General features: G+C 38.6%; 1 protein-coding gene and 1 pseudogene across 1 annotated transcript; one reads left to right on the top strand and one right to left on the bottom strand.

Annotated features, from left to right (window-relative positions):
- Positions 1–610: 610 nt before the first annotated feature.
- On the bottom strand, positions 611–9,745 carry LOC116593469 (annotated as a pseudogene).
- Positions 9,746–16,173: 6,428 nt separating this feature from the next.
- Positions 16,174–21,530, top strand: LYZ (lysozyme). Its single transcript, XM_032347068.1, has 4 exons — positions 16,174–16,356; positions 18,521–18,685; positions 19,677–19,755; positions 20,529–21,530. The coding sequence occupies exons 1-4, from the start codon at positions 16,221–16,223 to the stop codon at positions 20,593–20,595; spliced, it is 447 nt and encodes a 148-aa protein (XP_032202959.1). The 5' UTR covers positions 16,174–16,220; the 3' UTR covers positions 20,596–21,530.
- Positions 21,531–21,850: the final 320 nt, after the last annotated feature.

The raw sequence follows: 21,850 nt of genomic DNA, 5'->3' as shown, positions 1-21,850 counted from the left end.
CACTCAGTAGGAAGTCTGCTTCTCTCCTTCTCCCTCTCCCTCTCCCACTCTCCCCATTCACAGTCATTCTCTCTCAAATAAATAAGTAAATCTGAAAACAAAACAAGACAAAAAAATGAGATCTACTTCCTACCCACCAGATAGACTAACATGAGAAGTTCTGGTAATATCAAGAGTGTGAGAAATGAAACGTTAATCACTGCTGATAGGTAGCCTGGGGATGCACAGCTATTTTGGAATACTGACAGAACTTACTAAAGCTAAACAAACAGCTGTGCTGGACACAACAATTTCCTTTCTTGGATGCTCTCAAGAGAACAGAGTGCATATGCCTACCAAAAATATGTACAAGGATGTGCATAGCAACTTTATTCACATTTACACAAAACTGAAAAAATAACCCACCAATAGTAGAATGGACAAGTTGTGGTATATTATCCCCCCACCCTTCTGAACTTAATGAAAAAAAAAATGATGGTAAATCCTGAGAATATTGCCAATTTTCTAGAATTCTTCCCTTGAAAATGGGACATTTGATTTCCAAATGCATGCTAAAGCTAAAGCATACAAGGTTCCCAGTCATATTAAGTAGGTGAGAAACTAAAATCTTTCAATGTTCATCTTCCAACTTTCCCTGTCTGTGGTCTGTCTTTGGATCAGCCATAATTGCCTGCACAGCTACCATGGATGGCTTCATGAATTTTTTGTCAGTAGCTCATCTCTATGCAGCAACTGCAGTATTCAGGCAGCTTCATGAAGAACTGCATCTCCTATGTCAAAACTAAGAATATGTTTGTCTCAAGCAACAGGCAAGCCTTCCTTTGTTTGATTTGCTTTAGCACCTTCATCCTGGGTCAGGTGCTCCTGGATCAAAACGCGGTTTGCCTTAAGCATTATCAGGCAATTATAATGACAGCTGAATCTGGAGAAGGTTAGCCAAAGCCATTACACCAGCCTTGAAACTGGGATTATTTACATTCAAATGGTCAATGGCTCTGCACTCTTAGCTGCATTGTCAGCATTTTTTGGTATTATCAGTTACCAACTTGTATTTTTCAGCATTATCTCCATATTCAAGTTTAACAGCTAAACCAAGAAGCCTGTCAGTTGCTTCTTGTTGATCTTGAATCTTGGTTCTTGTCCAAGATGGTGAAGGAATAGGAGACCTTAGTTGTTTCTGGTCCCAGGAATTCAGCTAGAAACCTATCAAATCATTCTCAACACCTGCAAACTCAACTGGAGAGCAAAGGAAAGAATAGCTGCACCTCTACAAATAGAAAAGTGACCACTTTCTGCAAGAATGACAAAACAGATAAACTCATTAAAAAAGAGAACAAGATGCAGTACTGACTGCCAGGGACCTAATCAGTATGGACTTAAGTAGGATGTCAGAATTAGAATTCAGAATAATGATTATAAAGATACTAGCTGGGTTTGAAAAAGGCATAGAAGACACTAGGGAATCCCTTTCTGGAGAAATAAAAGAATAAAATCAAATCAAGTCAAAATCAAAAAGAATATTAATGAGATGCAATAAAAAATGGAGGCTCTAACTGCTAGGATAAATGAGGCAGAAAAAGAATTAGTGATATAGAAGACCAAACAATGGCAAATAGGGAAGCTGAGAAAAAGAGAGATAAACAACTATTGGACAAAGAGGGGAGAATTTGAAAGATAAGTGATACCATAAAACTAAACGATATTAGAATTGGGATCCCAGAAGAGGAGGAAAGAGAGAGGGGGGCAAAAGGTATATTGGAGCAAATTATAGAGGAGAACATCCCTAATCTGGGGAAGGAAACAGGCATCAAAATTGAGGAGGCACAGAGAACTCCTCCTTGAAATCAATAAAAATATGTCAACACCCCAACATATAATAGTGAAACTTGCAAATCTCAGAGACAATGCTCTTGAATCTTGAGTTAACATCAGTTAACTGAGAGTTAACTCTCAGTTAACTGATGTCTCATTTAACATCTCTGAGATACTCTTCAAAGAACTTGAGCTAGTCATTGCTGTGGATATTTCTTAAATTACCTCTGTCCTCAATCTTGTAGTGTCTGATTCTCTGGTCTTCAAGCCAAACAATAAAGTTCCTAAATTCTCATTCATTTTTGCAGTTGAAGCCAGCAGGGTTGTGGTATTCAAGGGCTGTGAGCTTGTGTCGTAACATGGTCCCCATATCTCACTCTGGTGCCCAGGGCTTCCACCAGGAGAAAAGAGGTGAAGAGGAGCTTGTGATGTGGCAAGAGGGCCAAACTGTGGTATGTTTATACAAAGTAATATTACACAGAGAAAATGAACTACCACAACAAAGAGACTCACATGAATGAATCTCAAAGACATACAGTGAGGTGGAATGAGGTGAGCCACACATGAAGAAAACATACTCTCTGATTCAATTTTTATGAAGCTCAGAAAAGGACAAACTAAGAGATCTAAATAGTGGCTAGCTTTGGAGAAATATTGATTAGAAAGAGACATAAATGAACCTTCTGGGTTGCTGGGTCTATACTATAAGTTGATCTCTGTGTTGGCTACACAGAAATATGTAAAAATGCCTTCAGCTGTACACTTAAAATGTGTGAACTTTGCTAAATGTAAATTATATATCAATAGAGGTATAATAAAAACATTTTAATTGGAATTCCTATTTATTATTTTAAATGAAAGAGAAATCAGACTATAATATGAATGTTTTACTTTCCTAAGTTAGGAACTTATAGCTCCAGCCCAAGACCCTCTTTACTGAACTGAAAGATCCCAGGATCCAGCTGCCTACAAGGCATGTCTACTTGGGATCTCAAACACAACATATTCAGAATTAGACTCATCTCCCACCCACCCCATCCTCCTCCAGATTTATCCACTATCCTGCATTCCCCATATTCTGTTCACCAAAAACCAAAAATGTCAAGCTAGCTTTTCCACTCTACCTTGTAACTTCCATCCAAACAATCAAAAAATTCTGCTGATTTTGAGCCTTTGAGATGTCTCATCTGCCATCTCCTCTTTGTACCTCCTACCTTCTTCTATCTTAGACACTTATTTCTCTTAAAGATTGTTAACAGTGGTCTCTCAAAGAATGATCTGGTGTCCATGGTCCCCCTAAGAGTATTAATTGATAAAAACTGAATTTTTTTCTTCATTTTTTATGGACTAACAATGCACACTCACAACCTGAATGCTAAAGTAGATGTATATACCATTCCACCAAACTTGGTTTTTTAAAAAAAATGACATTTCATCCTAATGACTCCATTCTTTTTCCTCAGGAAAGTGGTAACAGTATGGTAAGTTAAGTTATGGGATCATTTCTTTCTCTTGCGAAGTGGACCATGATCAAAAGTTTTTGAAGATCATTGTCTTTGTTATCATCTTGCCTTTATTCCTGCCTTTCTTTTTTTCAAACAGGCACACACCATCACTATAGTCTGTACTACCCATAAAGATGATTTTTATGCAAAAAATATAATTGTGTCATCTTTCTTGCTCAGAATATTTCAGAGTATCTACATCAACTTCAACAATGATCATTAACATATTTTAGGTACTTTTCCCCTTACGAACAAATAAATAATAAATAAAGCTTTTGACTGCCTTCTGAGAAGAACATACATATAGACAACATAATTTCATAAAATTTCAGAGGTTTTGTAATAGCCCTGAAATCTAGCCATAGATTTTCTAGAGATTAGTCACCTAGCCTATACAATTTAGGATTTTCAAGGATTTATACAAATCCTTGAAAAGCATAAAAGATCTTTTACTTACCTACTCAAACTCTTCATCTCCACTCCTCACTTTATTTTTTTTTAAAGATGTTATTTATTTATTTGACAGAGAGAGATCACAAGTAGGCAGAGAGGCAGGCAGAGTGGGGTGGGGGGGCGAGAAGCAGGATCCCCGCTGAGCAGAGAACCTGATGTGGGTCTCGATCCTGGGACCCTGAGACCACAACCCAAGCCGAAGGCAGAGGCTTAACCCACTGAGCCACCCAGGCACCCCTCCACTCCTCACTTTAAAAGGAATTTCCAGAACACACCATGCTCTCTCTTACATCTTCTTATTAAAAAAAAAAAAATTAGAATAGTTGGAGATTTAGGTAAAAACTACAAGATAGTACAGATAGTTTTAGTATACTCCATGCCCACTTTCCCCTATTACTAACATCTTACATCAGTATCGTTCATTTTTTATAATTAATGAACTAAGAGTGATAAGTTATATTAACTAAAGTTCATACTTTATTCAGATTTCCTTAGTTTTTACCAAATGTCTTCTTTTCTGTTCCAGGATCCCATGCGGGGTGCTACATTACATATAGTTATGTCTCTTTTGGTTTCTTTTGGCTATAATAATTTCTCAGACTTTCCTTGTTTTTGATGACCTAGACAGTTTTGATGAGTACTGATCAGGTATTTGATAGAAAGACCCTTAATTGGCAATGACTTATCTGATGTTTTTCTCATAATTGGGCTAGGTTTATGTATTTTGGGGAGGAAGACAGCAGATGGAATGTACCATTTTCACATCGTATCTAAGATGCATGCTATCAATGGAATTTACCATTGTTGATATTAATCTCGATCCACTGGCTGAAGTAGCATTTGTCAGATTTCTCCACTGGGAAATTAATCCTCTGTCACCTCCCCTACCTCCCACTTCTTCTATGCGGCATTCTTTGGAAGGAAGTCACTATGCACAACCCACACTTAAGGAGGGCACTTCCTGGAGGGCACAAAGTCTTTTGGATGGGCAATTTGTCTATTCTTCCTTTCTTTTATTTTTAGCTGTGTTACCTCTATCTGAAATGCTGAAACAAAACAATACCCAAACTTTAATGGCTTAACATATGATTTATTTTTTTGTCTGTGTCATAATGCCTATCATGGTTCAGCAAATGGCTCTGCTCCACAAAGTCATTCAGGCACCCAGGCTGACCGAGTTTCTGCCATCAGATAACTACACCTTCTGACACATAAAATGTCACTGGTTGTCAAGGCAGATAAGAAGTACTGGAGAGTTTTGCACTAGGAATTAAATGCTTCAGCTTAGAAGTGATAAATGTCATTTCCTCCCATAGCTCACTGATAGAATTAGTTACATAGTTTTGCTTAACTACAAGAGTAGGGAAATATGATCCTCTTCTGGAAGGAGAGAGAACCTGACATGAGTGAGCACTGAAAGTTTCTAGCATGGGGTGCTTGGGTGGCTCAGTCAATTAGACGTCTGCCTTGGCTCAGGTCATGATCTCAGAGTCCCGGAATCAAACCCCTCATCGGAGTGGAGCGTGCCTCTCCCTGTCTGTCTACTGCTCCCCCTTCTTATGCTCTCTGCTCTATCAAATAAATAAAATCTTAAAACAAACAAACAAAGTTTTTACAAGTCTCCTAATCCAGCTGCCCACCAAACATAATCCTACTCTTCCTCTAAATCTTATTTAGCTGAAATGCTATAAAGCCATTACTGTCTCTTCCTCACAGACTTCAGGTCCCCTCCACACTCTATTAGTACTTTGTACAGACCAACATTAGAGCAACTATTATAGGGACACCTCAGTGGCTCAGTCAATTAAGTGTCTGCCTTGGGCTCAGTTCATGATCCCAAGGTTGTGGGATGCAGTCCTACATCAGGCTCTTTGCTCGGTGGGGAGCCTCCTTCTTCCTCCACCTGCCGCTCCCTCTGCTTGTGCTCTGTCTCTCTGACAAATAAATAAATAAAATCTTTTTTAAAAAGCAACTATTATATTGGATTGTAATTATTGATTTTCATGTCCTGTAGAAGAAAACAATCAGCCTGCTAGCCTCAGCATTGGTACAGTGCCTCTTACATAGAAGATAATGAATCAACCCTTATTAATTATTGAATTAATTGAAGGACAAATTATTAAATTTTATCCTCAAATGTTACATAGGAATTTCTTACATAATTCAGTTACTAATATATAATTTTTTGGCAAGTGAAGTGGAGACTTTTTCCCTAACTTTAAGTGTTGAATCATACCTTCAAAAATGTTTTACCTACATTGACATGAGGAATCCTGTATCTCAAATATAGGTCTTATTTCTAATTTATTCCAGCTTTCAATTTAAAAAAAAATCCCTCTTTTTAAAATTCCAGCCTTTCTAATTCTTCTCTAGAATGTTCAAGAGGAACATCCTTTCGTAGTTTGTGGTTGGCTTTTATTTGTAAGTGTGTGTTACTTGCATGGTTTGTAATGCCAGAAACCTGTTTCAAGAGAGGAGAGTAACACCTTAACTGTAGGTGGAATGCACTTTTTACACGGTGAATTTATCAATCGTGTTAAATGTCTATATTGTACATACAAGTGTGCTTCCCGCTGAAAAGGCAGAGGAGAAGCCTTGTCAGGTGAGTAAGCTCTTAAAGAGCTCATGATGGTGAGTATATAGACAATTTGACAGTAAACCACAACAAAGTCATAGATAACATGTAATTGACAAGTGTATGTTACAAACACCAAGTCTTATGAGCTCAAGGCTGACATGTTCTGGGTACAGAGTGGGTTGGAGAGGAGAGAATCTGGAGGTTAAGGAGACTACTAAGAAAGGCTTGTCAGTGGTCCCAGCATGACATTCAGGTCTATATTAGATCTCATACACTGCAGTGCACAGTGTAACTTGCATTGATTTCATTTCATTTCTTTTTTTTTTTTTTTTAAGATTTTGTTCATTTATTTGCCAGAGAGGGAGAGGGAGAGATCGAGCACAAGCAGGGGGAGCGGCAGGCAGAGGGAGAAGCAGGCTCCACGCTAAGCAAAGACCCCACCATGTGGGACCTGATCCAGGATCCTGGGATCATGACCTGAGTCAAAGGCAAATGCTTAACCAACTGAGCCACCCAGGTGTCCCACATTGATTTCATTTCTTACATAAGAAAGATATTTTAAGTGCAGTTTTCTATATTTAGGTTTATTTTATTTCCATTGTATTTTCACAAAAATTAATAGTCGTGTATGTGGGTGTATGTCAACTTTTTTATTTTAGAAGGTAGTATACTTATATGAGGAAACTTAAAATATCTTAAGTTCCTAGATGTTAAAACATTTACTTTTTGTTCTTTTTCTTTTTCTTTTTTAAAAAGAGAGGGAGCACGCAGGCATGCATAAACAGGCGGGTGGAGGAGCAAAGGGAGAAGGAGAGAGAATCTCAAACATGCTCCACACTCAACATGGAGCTGATGTGGGGGCTTGATCTCATGACCTGGAGATTATGACCCGAGCTGAAATCAAGAGCCAGATGCTTAATGGGCTGAGCCACCCAGGCACCCCTTACTCGTTTTTTAAAGCAGGTTAGAGTTTACCATCCTATATTTTTATAACATTTCTAACATTTTTTTGTAACATTTACTAAGTTACTCTTTAATTGCAAATTATTTTGAATCAGCAGTCAAGGAAACTATTTTCCAAAATCAATACATAAGACAATAATATAGCCCTTATTATCTTTTCACTCGTCAGGACATTGTGAGACCCGTGTGTAAATGGCACAATGTTTGTGAGCAGTTCTTACTTGACTGTTTTCATGCAAGCAACCAGCTACCTGGCGGAGGCAGCTGACCTCGGGGTGGGAATGGAGGAATGAAAAGATCGTATGGCTGCATCCAAGATACCTTGGAGTGATGCCAAAGGGAAGAAAGAATTGCATTATCTTCCATTACATGTATACACATAAATTATTATCAATTTGTTAAGCATATTACCTTATTTACTTGCTAAAGGTAGCAATAAAATGTCAGTTTGTCAAGAGGTGAGGAAAGTACAACCCAAGTAGATGACCTCATTCTCCTATTTGCAACAATTTTTTCTCCTTCTCCAATGTTTTGTGATTTTACAGAGCTAATTTACAGGCTGAAATCATTGGTTTCTAGTCCAGTGAAAGAAATTTTAATGGCATTGGCACAAATGAAAAATCACACAGAATCTTAACCCCAAAGATTAAGGAAATGAAATCGGAATGCTCTTCTGGAAAGCGGAAATCAAAATGGGAACATGTCTTTGTAAATAAGACTAGATTTTATCACACATTGGAAAGGTCAGTTCAGTATTTCACCATAATTTCTCAATGCTGAGTGCCCAATTATTGTGTAAATTGAGAAAAGATTTTTGTAACTTGACCAAAGTGGGAAGGAAAATAATTGTTTCTAATGTGAAACAAGGAAGTGAGATCCAGCCAAAGTTCTAACTGTATTTGCGCTGGCAGCTTGAAGATAGAAGAAATAATAGTGTATTCAGAGAGTATTCACAAAGAATCAAAAGCCATCCAGAATTATTCTATTAGTTGTTCACACACCAAACATATTGATTTTTAAAATAGCTTCTAACTGTTCAATGGCATCTAAGAGGTGTTAGACCAACTTCTCAGAGATAACTCATACTTTAAAAATAAATGTATAAAATAGGTTTGCCAAGCTATAAATGGGTTTGCAAAACTATATCAGGAACCAAAGTTAGACAAGGGATAGACAAAGAATTTATGGCTTCGTCAAGGGATGAGAAGTGGGTCTCAATATTTAGTTCCTTCTCTTTCCCCCTCAGTTTTTACAAGGTAGAGTGGTACACTGAAAAGGCCATGGAAATGAGCTGAGTCTAACTCCCCGCTCTGTCCTTCACCAGCACTATTTCTCTGGGCAAGGGACTTTACTTCTCTGGGACACATACTTTTTTCAACTGTAAAGTGGAAATAATACCTACCTCTACAATCCCTGTAAAAATTACAGGTAGTGTTTATTTCGAGTGATTTTCAAACCTTTGGTCCCCAGTTGTCTCCACCCCCGACCATTGTCTGCCATCAGAATGAACTGGCCATTCTCTAGCAACAGTCCCTGAGTCTAATCTAGAGTGATTTTTATAAAAGATTTTGATCCTGTTATTCTCCAGTTTAATACTCAAAAACAGTCTCCCCTTGTCTTTCAGATTATGAGCTAAATCTCGCTGTCTTTGGGATGAAGCACCTATCTGGCCCTGCTCACCCCTCGAGCCTCATTGCTCTTGGCCATATTTCACCAGACATCCTGGCCCTTCTTTCGGGATCTGCACAGCAGATTGCAGAAATGGTGGCATGGAGGCAGAGCAGAGAGTGAGTGCACAGCAAATACCTAGGATGGCACGTTGCCTCTGTAACTGCTGGTAACATATATGGCAGACCTTCCAAGGCCAGCCCTGTTTATTAGACCTAGGGATGGTTCCATACTCGGTAACTCATGCCTCTGTCTGTGCGAGAGCCCAGGAACTAGAGACTCATGTAGCACAGTATTGGCACTACAGTAGAAATAATTCTCCAGTATATGTTAAACATTATTTCCTCTCAGTATGGATCAGTTACTTCCCTCAAAACACAGCAACAGCAAGGCCATAGAGTAAATTAAGTGCAAAAGTTAAATGATGTCCAGAGTTTCGATGGTGTCAGGAGACCCAGGAAAGAAATTATCTTGCTTTTTGATTTTGCAAATTGCAGGAGCTTAAATCACAGGGATACTGAGAACTAAAGGAACAAAAAGTGATCACCAAGCCACGGAGGAATAAATACACTGGTCTAGATTAGGCAAACCCAAATTATTTACCATTTGCCAATGACCCAGGGATTCCGGGGCCAGCAAAATGCCACTTTTGGATTGGGGTCAAGCCCCGCTCCTGAAGCAGGAAATGTTCCCACAGGAAATCACGCTGCCCTGTGGGTAGGCTGCGGAACTTGCAAGGAACAGCTGCTAGGGCTCCTGGGCCCATTGCCGAGGGTGCTGTGCAGCTAGATGATGTCCCACTAATTGAATGAGAAAATACTTCACCTTAACCTTTCAGCACTTGCCCCTGGAGCTCCTGATGTGTTCTTCCCCCTCTACCTCCCGCTGCTTCCCTTCCATCTCTCCCATCCCTGCATATTCTCCTTAGAGCCATGCTGCCCCAGCAGAGATGAGACTAGGTCCTCTGACCCCTGGGCCAGACTCTGCAGAGACAGCATCAGCTGAGTAAGGAGGCGAGTACAGCTACTCTGCTCATGGTCCCCCAGGGTCCTTCCCAGCTTCACGGATATGGCGGTGTTTCACTGGCAAGTGTTACCTAACACCCTCTGACCAAACCCAGGCTAATGTCTTCCTCCATTAATATAAACAGGTGTTTTTTTAAGTATTAATTAATTTATTTAAGTAATCTCTATCCCTAATGTGGGACTCAAACTCACAACCCTAAGATTAAGAGCTGCACGCTCTTCCAAGTGAGCCAACCTGGTGCCCCAATACAGTTTTGATTTACCAATGTCTGTTGCTTTCTGAGGCTAAATCACTTTTTAAAAACATTTTATTTATTTTTATTAAAAATTTTTTTTTTTTAATTTTCCTCCCACCCAACAGGGAGCCTATTGTGGGGCATGATCCCAGGACCTTGAGGTCATGACCTGAGCCAAAGGCAGATGCTTAGCAGACTGAGCCACCCAGGCACACCTGTGTGTTTATTTATGATTTTGCTAATGGCAAAAGTAACAATTGCTGGAAGAAGAAGAAAACTTAGAATACGCCAAAAAAAAAAAAAAAAAGTAAATAAAAATTCTGTAAGTTTTTCATAAATAACCACTGTAAACATTTTGTTGTATGTCTTTTAGTTCTTTTTCTCACACCATATACTTCTTAAATTTCACTTTTTCAGCACAAAATATATGTGTTTATTTTTAGAGTAAAATGAAATGTTATAAATTTAATGAAAACCGAATGAAATTAATTGAATTAATTAATCAACTTAAATGAAAAATTGCCCTAATCTTTCTCATCTAATACCCAACATTGGGTAATCTCTTTTTAACTTCTTTAGCTATTTATTTTTTCTAGTATTTACTGCCATATATCTCAAGAGCATGTTTATTCTAGTATTTCTTGATTTTTAATCGTAAACGTTTTCTCTTTATCTCCACCACAGAAGATAAAGATTTAGGTCTCTCTCAACTCTCCCTTCCCTTGTTGTTGTTGTTTTTTAAGATTTTACTTATTTGAGAGAGAGGTAGAAGCAGACTCTTTGCTGAGCAGAGAGCTTGACATGGAGCACCATCCCATGACCCTGAGACCAAAGGCAGTCATTTAACCAACTGAGACTCCCAGGCACCCCTCTCCCTTCTCTTGTTGTTCTTCTTTACAAGCAAGCACCAACACTTGCAGATGACTATAATATCTACTAATTTTGTTTTGTTTCTATTCTTAAGTGTTTTGTTTTTCTTAGTATTAACAACTGCCTTGTTTTTCTGTTTGCTTGGTTTTTCATGTACTTATACATGTATTAAATCATTACCCAAGTCTCAGACAAAGTTGCTAAACTCCCTTCAATAGGTTCAGACATTCCAAGCCATCTCTAAGTGTGGATCCCCCCACCCCCCGGAGTCCACACTCCTAGAGCCATTCACACTCTTGCTATAATCTGAAATGGCTTCTCTTTAACCAGTCGCAAGGCTGTTGTTGTTGGACTGGACAACACTTCTTCTTTTGTCTTGTACCTTCCTTCATCCCTCTCCTATGTTAGATCCCTGTTTCCTAGATCCCACATCTTTTTTCTTATTTGCTCTTTCCTAACACATCTGAGAATGTTTGGGGGTCTTTTCCTCCTCTCACGCTGGATGGTTTGACTGCCTGTAGGACTATGGGTTGAAGATCACTGCCCTTAAGTATTAAAATTTTCTCTTTATCCCTGTTGTTCTGAAATTTCATGAGGATGTGTACTGGTATAAATTTTATTCCACACCACTGTGTCAAGCACTTAGTTGCCTTTTGATGTGGATATCTGTGTCCCTCAGCTTCATACATTTATTGTGTGTGTGTATATATATGTTTTTAAATATTTTATTTATTTATTTGACAGAGAGGGAGAGAGAGAGAGAGAGAGAGATCACAAGTAGGCAGAGCAGCAGGCAGAGAGAGAGGGGGAAGCAGGCTCCCTGCTGAGCAGAGAACCCAATGCGGGGCTCAATCCCAGAAGCCTGAGGCCATGACCTGAGCCGAAGGCAGAGGCTTAACCCACTGAGCCACACAGTGGCTCATATATATATATGTGTGTGTGTGTGTGTATAAAATATATATATTTAAAGATTTTATTTATTTGACAGAGAGAACGCAGACAAGTAGGGGAGGAGGAGGCAGAGGGAAAGGGAGAAGCAGGTTCCCCAAGGAGCAGGGACCCTAATGCGGGACTCAGTCACAGGACCCTGGAATCATGACCTGAGCTGAAGGCAGCTGCTTAACTGACTGAGCCACCCAGGTGCCCTATTTTATATTTTTTTCTTCTGTAATTCCTTTAAAGAATTCCTATTAATTGGATGTTTGATTTCTTCATTCTCTAATTTTCTCATCTTTTCTCTCCTGTTTTTCATCTGTCTTTTTATTCTATTTCCAAGAATATTTCTCAAATATATCTCATAATTTTTCTATTAAATGTTTTATTAATGTGGTCATATTTTTTAAAGTATTTATCTATTTATTTGAGAGAAAGAGTACACATGCATGGAAGGGGAAGGGAAGAAGGAAGGGGAGAGAATTCTCAAGAAGACTCTGCTGAGCGTTGAGCCCAAGGAGGGGCTCAATCTCACAACCCTGAGATCATGACCTGAGCCAAAATCAAGAGTAGGATACTTAACCTATTGAGTCACCTAGGTGCCCCATGTGGTCATATTTTTAAATCTCAAGGGCTCCTCTTTTTAAATTATCTGATTATTTCATTACTATATATCCTCTCTTGTTACATAGATATGATATCCCCCCCTTTTTTTAAGATTTTATTTATTTATTTGTCAGAGAGAGAAAGAGAGAGCACAAGCAGCGGAGCAGCAGGCGGAGGGAGAAGCAGACTCCTTGCTGAGCAAAGAGCCCAACATGGACTCAATTCCAAGACCCTGGGATCATGACCTGAGCCAAAGGCAGACACTTAACCGACTGAGCCACCCAGGCATCCCAGAGAACCATTTTTTATTGTACATTTTGTTCTTTGGTTGAATTTATAATTTTATAATCTCAAATAATTAGTACAGATGGTGTAAGCTAATTTAACTAGCCTTAATTTATGTAAGTATATATATACATATTTATTCATTTTTTTGTTTTAGTGCTTATATTTTCTTTAAGGCAATTAATAGAACTCTTCCACAAGTTAGTTTTTAGGACTACCATCCAGAGGGAGAAAAATACCATATATTATGTGACATGCATACATTGCCACACATAAACATCCAGACAGATGCAGAGACCTTGTAGATTTCATTTAAAAATTTTAGCCGCATATCAGGTACAATAATATGAAACTCATCCAACTTATAAAAAAATAGTTCGATCTAAACAGTGTTTCTGGCAAATGGAATAAGATATTATGTTCAACTGCTTAGATAGCTAAAGATTTTACCAATATTTGTGGAGAAAACTTTTAAGATTTTTGTTTTTCTCTAGTAGATAATTCTATGGAGGCTGTGGACTAAATTTTGGGCCAGGAGCCTATAGAAACATCAAGTAGCAGATTGTTTTTTAAAAACCTATTTTTCCAGTCTCAGGAGTTGCTTTAACAAATTTTCTCCGTGGATACTTACATTTCAAAGATATGGTAACATGAATATTTCCAAGGGACTGAGAAAGGATATGGGGTTTATCTAAGAAGGAAATCAGGGGTATATTTGCCTACTATCAAAAACCGAGGGTCATTACTATGAAGTTTTTCTTCCTTTATTAAGGGTAGGACAGTCCAATGATTTTTTTTTTTTTTTTCCTGCAGTGGAGGCCAGAAATATGGGAAGGCTTAGACCTCGTGGGATCTGAGTAAAGAACAATAAATCAAGCCTTCTTGGGCAGAAGGCTTATGTGCTTTTGTCAAATCTAATTCTTGGCTATCAGTATTTTCATGTTTCATACCTGCTTGTGTGTCATTTGCAGTTTTTAACACTTGCTCTGAGTCTGATCTCTACCTCTTAATCTAGTTAAGGAGGTGTATGGGTTTTTCCCCCATCATACTAGCCAAGGTTTTCTTCTGTATCTATTTCTTTCTTTCCTTTTCTTTCTTTCTTTCTTTCTTTCTTTCATTCTTTCTTTCCATTTTCTTTCTTTCTTTCTTTCTTCCTTTCTTTCCTGATCTTCCTATAGGTATTCATGAGACATTTGTTTAGGATGAGACTTCTCTTAAAAATCCTTTTAGAAATAGAAGTCTCAATCTTCAAAGGTATACCTACTTCAACTGTGACTCCAAACCAGTAAGACTTTTATGGCTTAACTGTGGACAGAGAGAGAGTGCAAATGAGGGTGCCCTCTTGAGATGCAAAGCCTCCCAAGATGGCTTAAGAAAGCAAAGATTTTCACTGTCACAGGTGGAAAAGAAAGTTCTGTCTCCTACAAAAGAGACACTTTAATTCACAGATCCACTAATTTTTGTTACCAGAAAGTGACACCGGAATAGGAATTTTCCCAGCACAAAAGAGGAAAGGAAAACAGAAGTAGCAACAGCCCCCTAGCCTGCTCGCCCACGACCCCTTGTAAGCCTGCCACCGTGCACTCCCCTCAACCCCACTGTGCACTCTTCCACTTGCAGAGTGGAAGAGACTAGAGAATATTCTCATTAGTTACAAAACCAGGTTTCAGTACCTGAAACAAGACAAATGAAGAGTCTCATCTTACAATTTTCATCCTTATGACAAATAATACCGAAGTCAGACAAAGGAAAACATGACTATTTGGGGGAGGCGAAGAATCAATAACCCGTAGGTACCCAAAGCTAAATTTACGAGTGTCATGATTCGAGACCTGTTTTTAGAAATGTTATTCTCCTCCCGTGATGAATTTGGGAAGGAAGGGACAAAGAGAAAATTTTACACTCTTCTCTTGGCTGGAAACTATAGTCAGAGATATGGGAGGCTCACGTGGTAAGAACTCATACCTTCTGCTGGTCTGTTGTCAATTACCCTACAAGTCAACTGCAGTCTTTGTGGAGAGAAGAGTTTTCCAGCCTTCTACTTGCCCATCCTCATCACTAGAAATGACAGGAGAAGGAAATTCTTTGTCCTTCTACTCTTTTAGGGTTTCAGCTGGGGCTCTGTAACAAGAGACAGATTAGCAAGAGTAAAATCAGTTTATCAACAGGGGTATCTCATATATATTTGAGAGAAATGCAGGCATGAGTAACTCAAAGAGGTGGCTAAAATTTGGGCTTACATACCATCTTAACCAAAAGACAGTATATTTTTAGAAGAATGATAAGACAGAGGAAAAGAGTTTTAGGCTTCCAAGGGCCACAAACCGTGGGAAGATAAATAGTGGCCACTGGAAGATAACAGCTAGTGAGTAAAATTTGTTATATGATGTCCTGCGGTGCTCTATTGGGGCTGATAAGCCTGTAGGATTGTCAGTGATTAATGACTGTACAAAGCTAGGTTCTTTTTTCAGGTATATAGGGGAAGGGCAGAGAGCTTTCCTAGATCTGCTTCTTCTCATTTGCCTTCAGTTCAAAATAATCCTGACGCCAAAAGGGAAGATTTTCAGGTGGCATATTCTGCTACTCTTCTTAAGGTTTGATTATAAAATTCCCTTGCTTTATAATGACCCCTTATATTCTAAGATTACAATGTAAGATTATGCACTGTTAAAAAGTTGTCAAAAAGCCATGAGGCTTATCTGAAACAGTAAAACATTGATTTATAAGCAAAATGGTTAATAGCAACAAAAAACTTAGAGTGGAAATATGGCTGAGCAATATGGTATGCTATAGCTATACCTATTAAAATCATAGGCAACATGTTATGTGCTTTTGGGGAAAGAGTACAGAAAATAATTTTAAGTGAAAAAGATAAGGACAACATAGTGAATGCAAAATCAAAAATTGGAGCTCTTTTTCTGTTGTGTGAAATGTTCATTCGGGATTTTTTTTTCTTTGTATTTGTTCAAATTCATAATAAAATAGGAGACAGTTCCTGGTTTGGAAACCGTCCAACTTCCCATTTCTTCCTGAGCCAGGTCTTTAAACAATGCCATTTCATCAGTTTCCTGTAGGTTAATTCTTAGAACATCAGAATAGCTCTTTTCAAATGTTAAAAAAAAAAAGAGAGAGCTTTAATGTCAGTGAACCAATAAAGAGTTCCTGTTTTTCACATCTCCCAAAGGGTGGAACCCCCAAACCACCAGGAGAAGAAGGAAGTTAAAAGATGTTAAATACCGAGGACTGCTCTCCCTGGTCAGCCCGGAGGTCTGGCTTCCCAGTCAACATGAAGGCTCTCCTTCTTCTCGGGATTCTCTTCCTTTCCGTCACCGTCCAGGGCAAGGTCTTTGAAAGGTGTGAGCTGGCCAGGACTCTGAAAAGACTTGGGCTGGGTGGCTACAGAGGTGTCAGCCTGGCCAACTGTAAGTTAACTTTTTCCTACTTGCACATGATTAGCCAGGTGTGGGACAGATAGAGGATGAATAGTAGTAAAGAGGCTTTGAGTATATGGGCTTCTTTTATTTCTTCTGAGGGTCTGTATACTTACAGTGGTGAAAAACATCAACTGTTTCTTTAGAATCAGATATGCCAGATGAAGGGATGAAAGCAAGGGAGGGCAAAAGCCTCTGCCATTCCAAGTACAGCAGGACCCCTTGTGCTCTTCTGGTGCCACAAAATTTGTCAGTTGCCTCAGACTCCGTGGCCCATGTAGGCTGACTGGAAGGTTTGTCTGAGCTCCTGGAATATCTATCAAGTCCTTGGTACTTGACGACAGGCATTTCCTTTTTTTTTTTTTTTTTTTTTAAGATTTTATTTATTTATTTGACAGACAGAGATCACAAGTAGGCAGAGAGGCAGGCAGAGAGAGAGGAAGGGAAGCGGGATCCCTGCTGAGCAGAGAGCCCGATGCGGGCCTCCATCCCAGAACCCTGGGATCATGACCTGAGCCAAAGGCAGAGGCTTTAACCCACTGAGCCACCCGGGCGCCCCAATGACAGGCATATCCTGTTTGGAACTTGGTTCCGAGGGTAATGAGTCTAGAGCAATGAATATTTTTCTCTGCCGTGACATTGGATTTTTAGCAGCAACCCTACCTTGAACTCTCAGTGCAAGGGCAGTCGGAAACTATTTCCCCTCAATTACTGTTTATATAAGGATCCCTGAAATGCAGCTTGTAATGGTCTTTTATTATTCTTTTTTTTTTTTTGATGATTTTATTTATTTATTTGGCAGAGAGCACAAGCAGGGGGAGCGGCAGGCAGAGGGAGAAGCAGACTCCCTGCTGAGCAAGCTGAGCCCGATGTGGACTCCATCCCAGGACCCTGGGATCCTGACTTGAGCCAAAGGCAGATGATTAACCAACTGAGTCACTCAGGCGTCCCTATTATTCTTACTCAGTATAGTTTATTAACTATTTTTCACTCTCTTCCACATAATTCAAGATATGTCTGAGCAAAAGTTACTGTATATTTTAGTTCATATTTGTCAGTGTGATCACTTGTATTTTCCAGGTTGAATTCAAAAATTTCTTCTCAATAACTACTTTTGAATGAACGAGTGGATGGATGGATGAAATAGTCTTTCCTATTGATATCTTTTTTTTAGATTCTTGATTTGATAATCAAATTCACCTTTAGATATCTTAAGAAAATTTATTTCTGCAAGAAAATTCTTATTTTCCAGGTTTCCATCAGCGCATGTATGTATCTGCTATTAATTATAAAAATCCACTCAACAACTCTGTTGCTTTTTCCATTCTAGGCTAAATCTTGCCTGAGGGATGGGAGCAGAGGAAGGGTAATAGCAATGGAAGAAACAGCTATTTTAATTTTTTAAAAAAAGATTTTACTTATTTATTTGAGAAAGAGAGAGAGAGAGAGCAAGAGTGCAGTAAAGGGCAGAGGGAGAAGAAGACTCCCTGCTGAGCAGGGAGCCTGACGTGGGGCGCAAACCCAGGAGCCCAGGATCATACCTGAGCCGAAAGCAGACCCTTATCTGACGGAGTCATCCAGGTGCCCCTATTTTAATATTTTAAAAGTATGTTATCTAGTTCGTCATTATTACAAAATGATCTGCTAACAAAAGGATTCTCCCTAGAGGGTTAAAATATATTGGGGGGCACCTGGCTGGCCCCCCAGTATATTAGTGGGGCATGCAACTCTTGATCTCAGGGTTGTTAAGTTCAAACCCCATGTTGGGTGTAGAGATTACTTAAAAAAATAAAACCTTAGGGGCACCTGGGTGGCTCAGTGGGTTAAGCCACTGCCTTCAGCTCAGGTCATGATCTCAGGGTCCTGGGATGGAGTCCCGCATCGGGCTCTCTGCTCAGCGGGGAGCCTGCTTCCTCCTCCCTCTCTGCCTGCTTCCCTGCCTACTTGTGATCTCTGTCAAATAAATAAATAAAATCTTTAAAAAAAAATAAAAATAAAACCTTAAATATAGATATATCTTTTTACAAGGAAAACACACCTTTCTACTTATAAAATAAGTCATTAATGAAATAGAATAGCAAAATAGAACGGATTATGGTCTGTGAAATACATAATGTGGTGTTGATGTTTCTTACTAAAAATACATTTTTTTCAGGGATGTGTTTGGCCAAATGGGAAAGTAATTATAACACAAAGGCTACAAACTACAATCCCGGAAGCCGAAGCACCGATTATGGGATATTTCAGATCAATAGCCGCTACTGGTGTAATGATGGCAAAACGCCTGGAGCCGTGAATGCCTGTGGCATACCCTGCAGCGGTAAGAGACACTATGTCTGAGTCACGGCACAGGAATCATCTAGTCACACTTATGAGAACAGAGGTTCAGTGCAAATGAACAAGTCTTAAAAGATTCATCAGGATCCAAGAAAAACTTTATTTTAGTGCCTAGAAACTCTTTAAAATTCCTTTCCTAATTCCTTAAGAAATTAAATAGCTGATGATATCATAAAAGTTCGTGTTTTCTAATGTACACCAGCTTCTAAAATGATCTATTAATTTACTGTAAATGAACACATTGATGCTTTGTTGAAAACAATGCCATTTCTCCCACTTTCTTTGGGGAGGTTTAGGGATAATTTGGTTGTGTGGCTCTTTTCTAAAAATTGTTTTTACTTTTTGTTTTGAGATGTCCTAAATATATAGAAATTTTGGGACTTTAGTATAAAAAACAGTCATATGCTCATCACATACTTTAACAGTTGTTAACACTTTGTCATTTTTACCTTTTTTATATGTATGGTGGTGGTGATGTTTTTTGTTTTTGTCGAATGATTTTTTTTTTAAGATTTTATTTATTTATTTGACAGAGACACAGTGAGAGAGCCACCCAGGTGCCCCATTGCTATGAAATGTCTTGTGCATACATCTTTGGGTACATTTTTTAATAATTTCTTTCGGCTAGATTTCTGATAGTAGGACTCTGATTTAAAAATTACTAGTCTGTGTTTGGTTTTTTTGTTTATTGTTTTTGTTTTTACAGTGCCTGGTGAACAGAGAACCTTCTGTCACATTAGTTAACAATTCCAGAGCTTCCCATGACTTTGGTAAATGAGAAACAAAATGTTTTGTTCCATGCCAAATGGGACAGAATGAAGAAAAAATTTCCCCCAACATCTACAGATAAATGGACTCTTGGAAAATAATTTTAATGTTCTTTCCTCCTCCTAAGAGAATAAAGCTGACTAAATCTTGACTTACAATGAAATTTCTATGGCAGTTGTTTTCATTCCTCACCACCTCTTTTTCAGATTTGCTGAAAGATGACATCACTCAAGCTGTAGCATGTGCCAAGAGAGTTGTCAGGGATCCAAATGGTATTCGTGCATGGTATGTTTAAGCATTAAGGTCCGGGGGTGGAGAAGGGGGTGGTGTAGAGAGGGAGGGTGACTGGGTGGCTCAGCTGGTTGAGCTTCTGAATCTTGATTTCGCTCAGGTCATGATCTCGGGGTCCTGGGGTGGAGCTCTGCGTTGGGCTCTGCACTGGGCATGAGCCTGCTTAAGATTCTCTCTCTCTCTCTGCCCCTCCTCTTCCCTCACTCCACTCTCTCTTTCAAAAGATTAAAAAAATAAATAAGGACAGCTATTTTGCCCTAGTGGTAAGAGAGAAGTGAGAGAAGATTTTCGAAGACTGAAGTATGGTATTGAGAACTGAACGTTGCAGCTTTAGACTTGACCCTAAGCAATGAATTAGGTAGAAAAAACTGTTTCATCTGATTTAGAATCTTATCTCTTTTCCTCTTCGATTTATTTTAGAGGATTTCTAGAGTTTTTAAGATTCTCAACATTCTACCAGTTCGTTGTCTTATCTTGAAATTACTTTCGGAGTTAAGTAAATGTGGAAAGCACTTTGCAGTTGCTATTATAGAATGCATAGATCAACGTTCATGTTCAGCATCCTGTTCTCTAGTGAGGGCTTTGAGGGGAATCGACATACTTGGTGTACATACCTCCCTTTAATAAATAACAATACTTGAATCTATCTGTAGCCTGTTATCCCTTTACCGGCAAAACACTCTATTCTCCCAGAGGATTTGAAGTGTGTCTATTACAAGGAAGATATGTTCTAACCTTACCAGCGTTTATTTCACTTTTCTCCACAGGGTGGCATGGAAAGCACACTGCGAAAACCGAGATGTCTCTCAGTATGTTCGGAATTGTGGAGTGTAACTGTGGAGTTTTCCTTCTGCAGCTCATTCTGTCTCTTTTTCATATTAAGGGAGTAGTAGTAGTTGAGTAAAAGGTCACATTACCATCCTGTCAAACAATAACACTTCTACAGAAGCAGTAACAAAATATAGTCTTTCTTCTAAAAGGCTTCATGTTTAAGAAATGTGTTTATTATTATTTGATAGCCTGTAACATTTTTCAGTTTGCTAATAGAAATAATGCTGGTGAAAACTTACCTAAAGTCTTGCCTGTCAAATACATCTCCAGTATATTCAGTTCTTAAAGAAATAACCCCAACTTAATCATTAGTACTCCCCATAAAAATGTAACAAAATGTCATAAAAATGTAACAAAATATTATCTTAAAAATAAACTGATCTTAGGCAAAACTCTAGCTGAATAGGCATCTGTTCAGTCATCTCCAAAAGCAGTAAAAAACAAAATGAAACAAAACAAAACAAAAAAACCACAACAAAGCAAACTGAAAAACTACAAAACAAACAAACAAAAAACACTCTCTGTTGGGCAATATAAAGTTTAAAAAGGAGCAGAATGCCAAATGGCTAAAAGTGAAGAGAGCCTGAATTAAGAATTTTGTTTTTCTAAAGAGTGACCTTGGATTAAATATTTTCTCAGAAGTGTTGCTTTCATACTGCTTTAAGAATAAGTTGACAGTTTATATGTCAATCTATTTTGGCTCTTTAAAGAACTCTTCTATGCATCTTTCTGATCATGAAGGAATATAAAGAAGGATTAGATGAGCTGTTGCTGTTCTCTGATTTTATTAACTTAGATTCGTGCATTATGACTAAATGCTGAGGCAAATGACTTTGCAAGTATTGAAATAATTGCTGATTAACCACAGGTGTGAAATTACGCATTTTATGTTATAAAAATAATACAAACATCATCATTAAAAGTTTTGCAACTCATAACTTGTCTGTCTTTGTTTAGACCCAACTAGTGTCTATGAAGAAAAAATATGTGTATTCAAAAAAGAATTATTTGGTACTCTTAATATACCTTATATCTTTACCTATAGCCAAACAGCTGGATATTGCTGGGGGAAAATTCTACACGCATTCTGATGGATCTCACTTTACTTTTTTTAAGATTTTATTTATTTATTTGAGTGAGAGAGAGAGAGCAAACATGAGCAGGGGCGGAGGGGTGGCCAAGGGAGAGGGAGAAGCAAACTCCCCGCTGTGTCAGGAGCCCCCCGTGGGGCTCGACACTGGGCTCGACCCCAGGACTC

The sequence above is a fragment of the Mustela erminea genome, chromosome 6, assembly GCF_009829155.1.
Source record: "Mustela erminea isolate mMusErm1 chromosome 6, mMusErm1.Pri, whole genome shotgun sequence".
NCBI classification, from domain to species: domain Eukaryota; kingdom Metazoa; phylum Chordata; class Mammalia; order Carnivora; family Mustelidae; genus Mustela; species Mustela erminea.
The sequence above is the reverse complement of the archived record's forward strand: the minus strand, read 5'-3'. Positions and strand labels throughout refer to the sequence as shown.

Coding starts and splice junctions, on each gene's coding strand:
- LYZ (XM_032347068.1), top strand. CDS start 16,221: ATGAAGGCTCTCCTTCTTCTCGGGATTCTCTTCCTTTCCGTCACCGTC. Junction 16,357..18,520: donor AGGTGTCAGCCTGGCCAACT/GTAAGTTAACTT, acceptor CATTTTTTTCAG/GGATGTGTTTGGCCAAATGG. Junction 18,686..19,676: donor CTGTGGCATACCCTGCAGCG/GTAAGAGACACT, acceptor CCTCTTTTTCAG/ATTTGCTGAAAGATGACATC.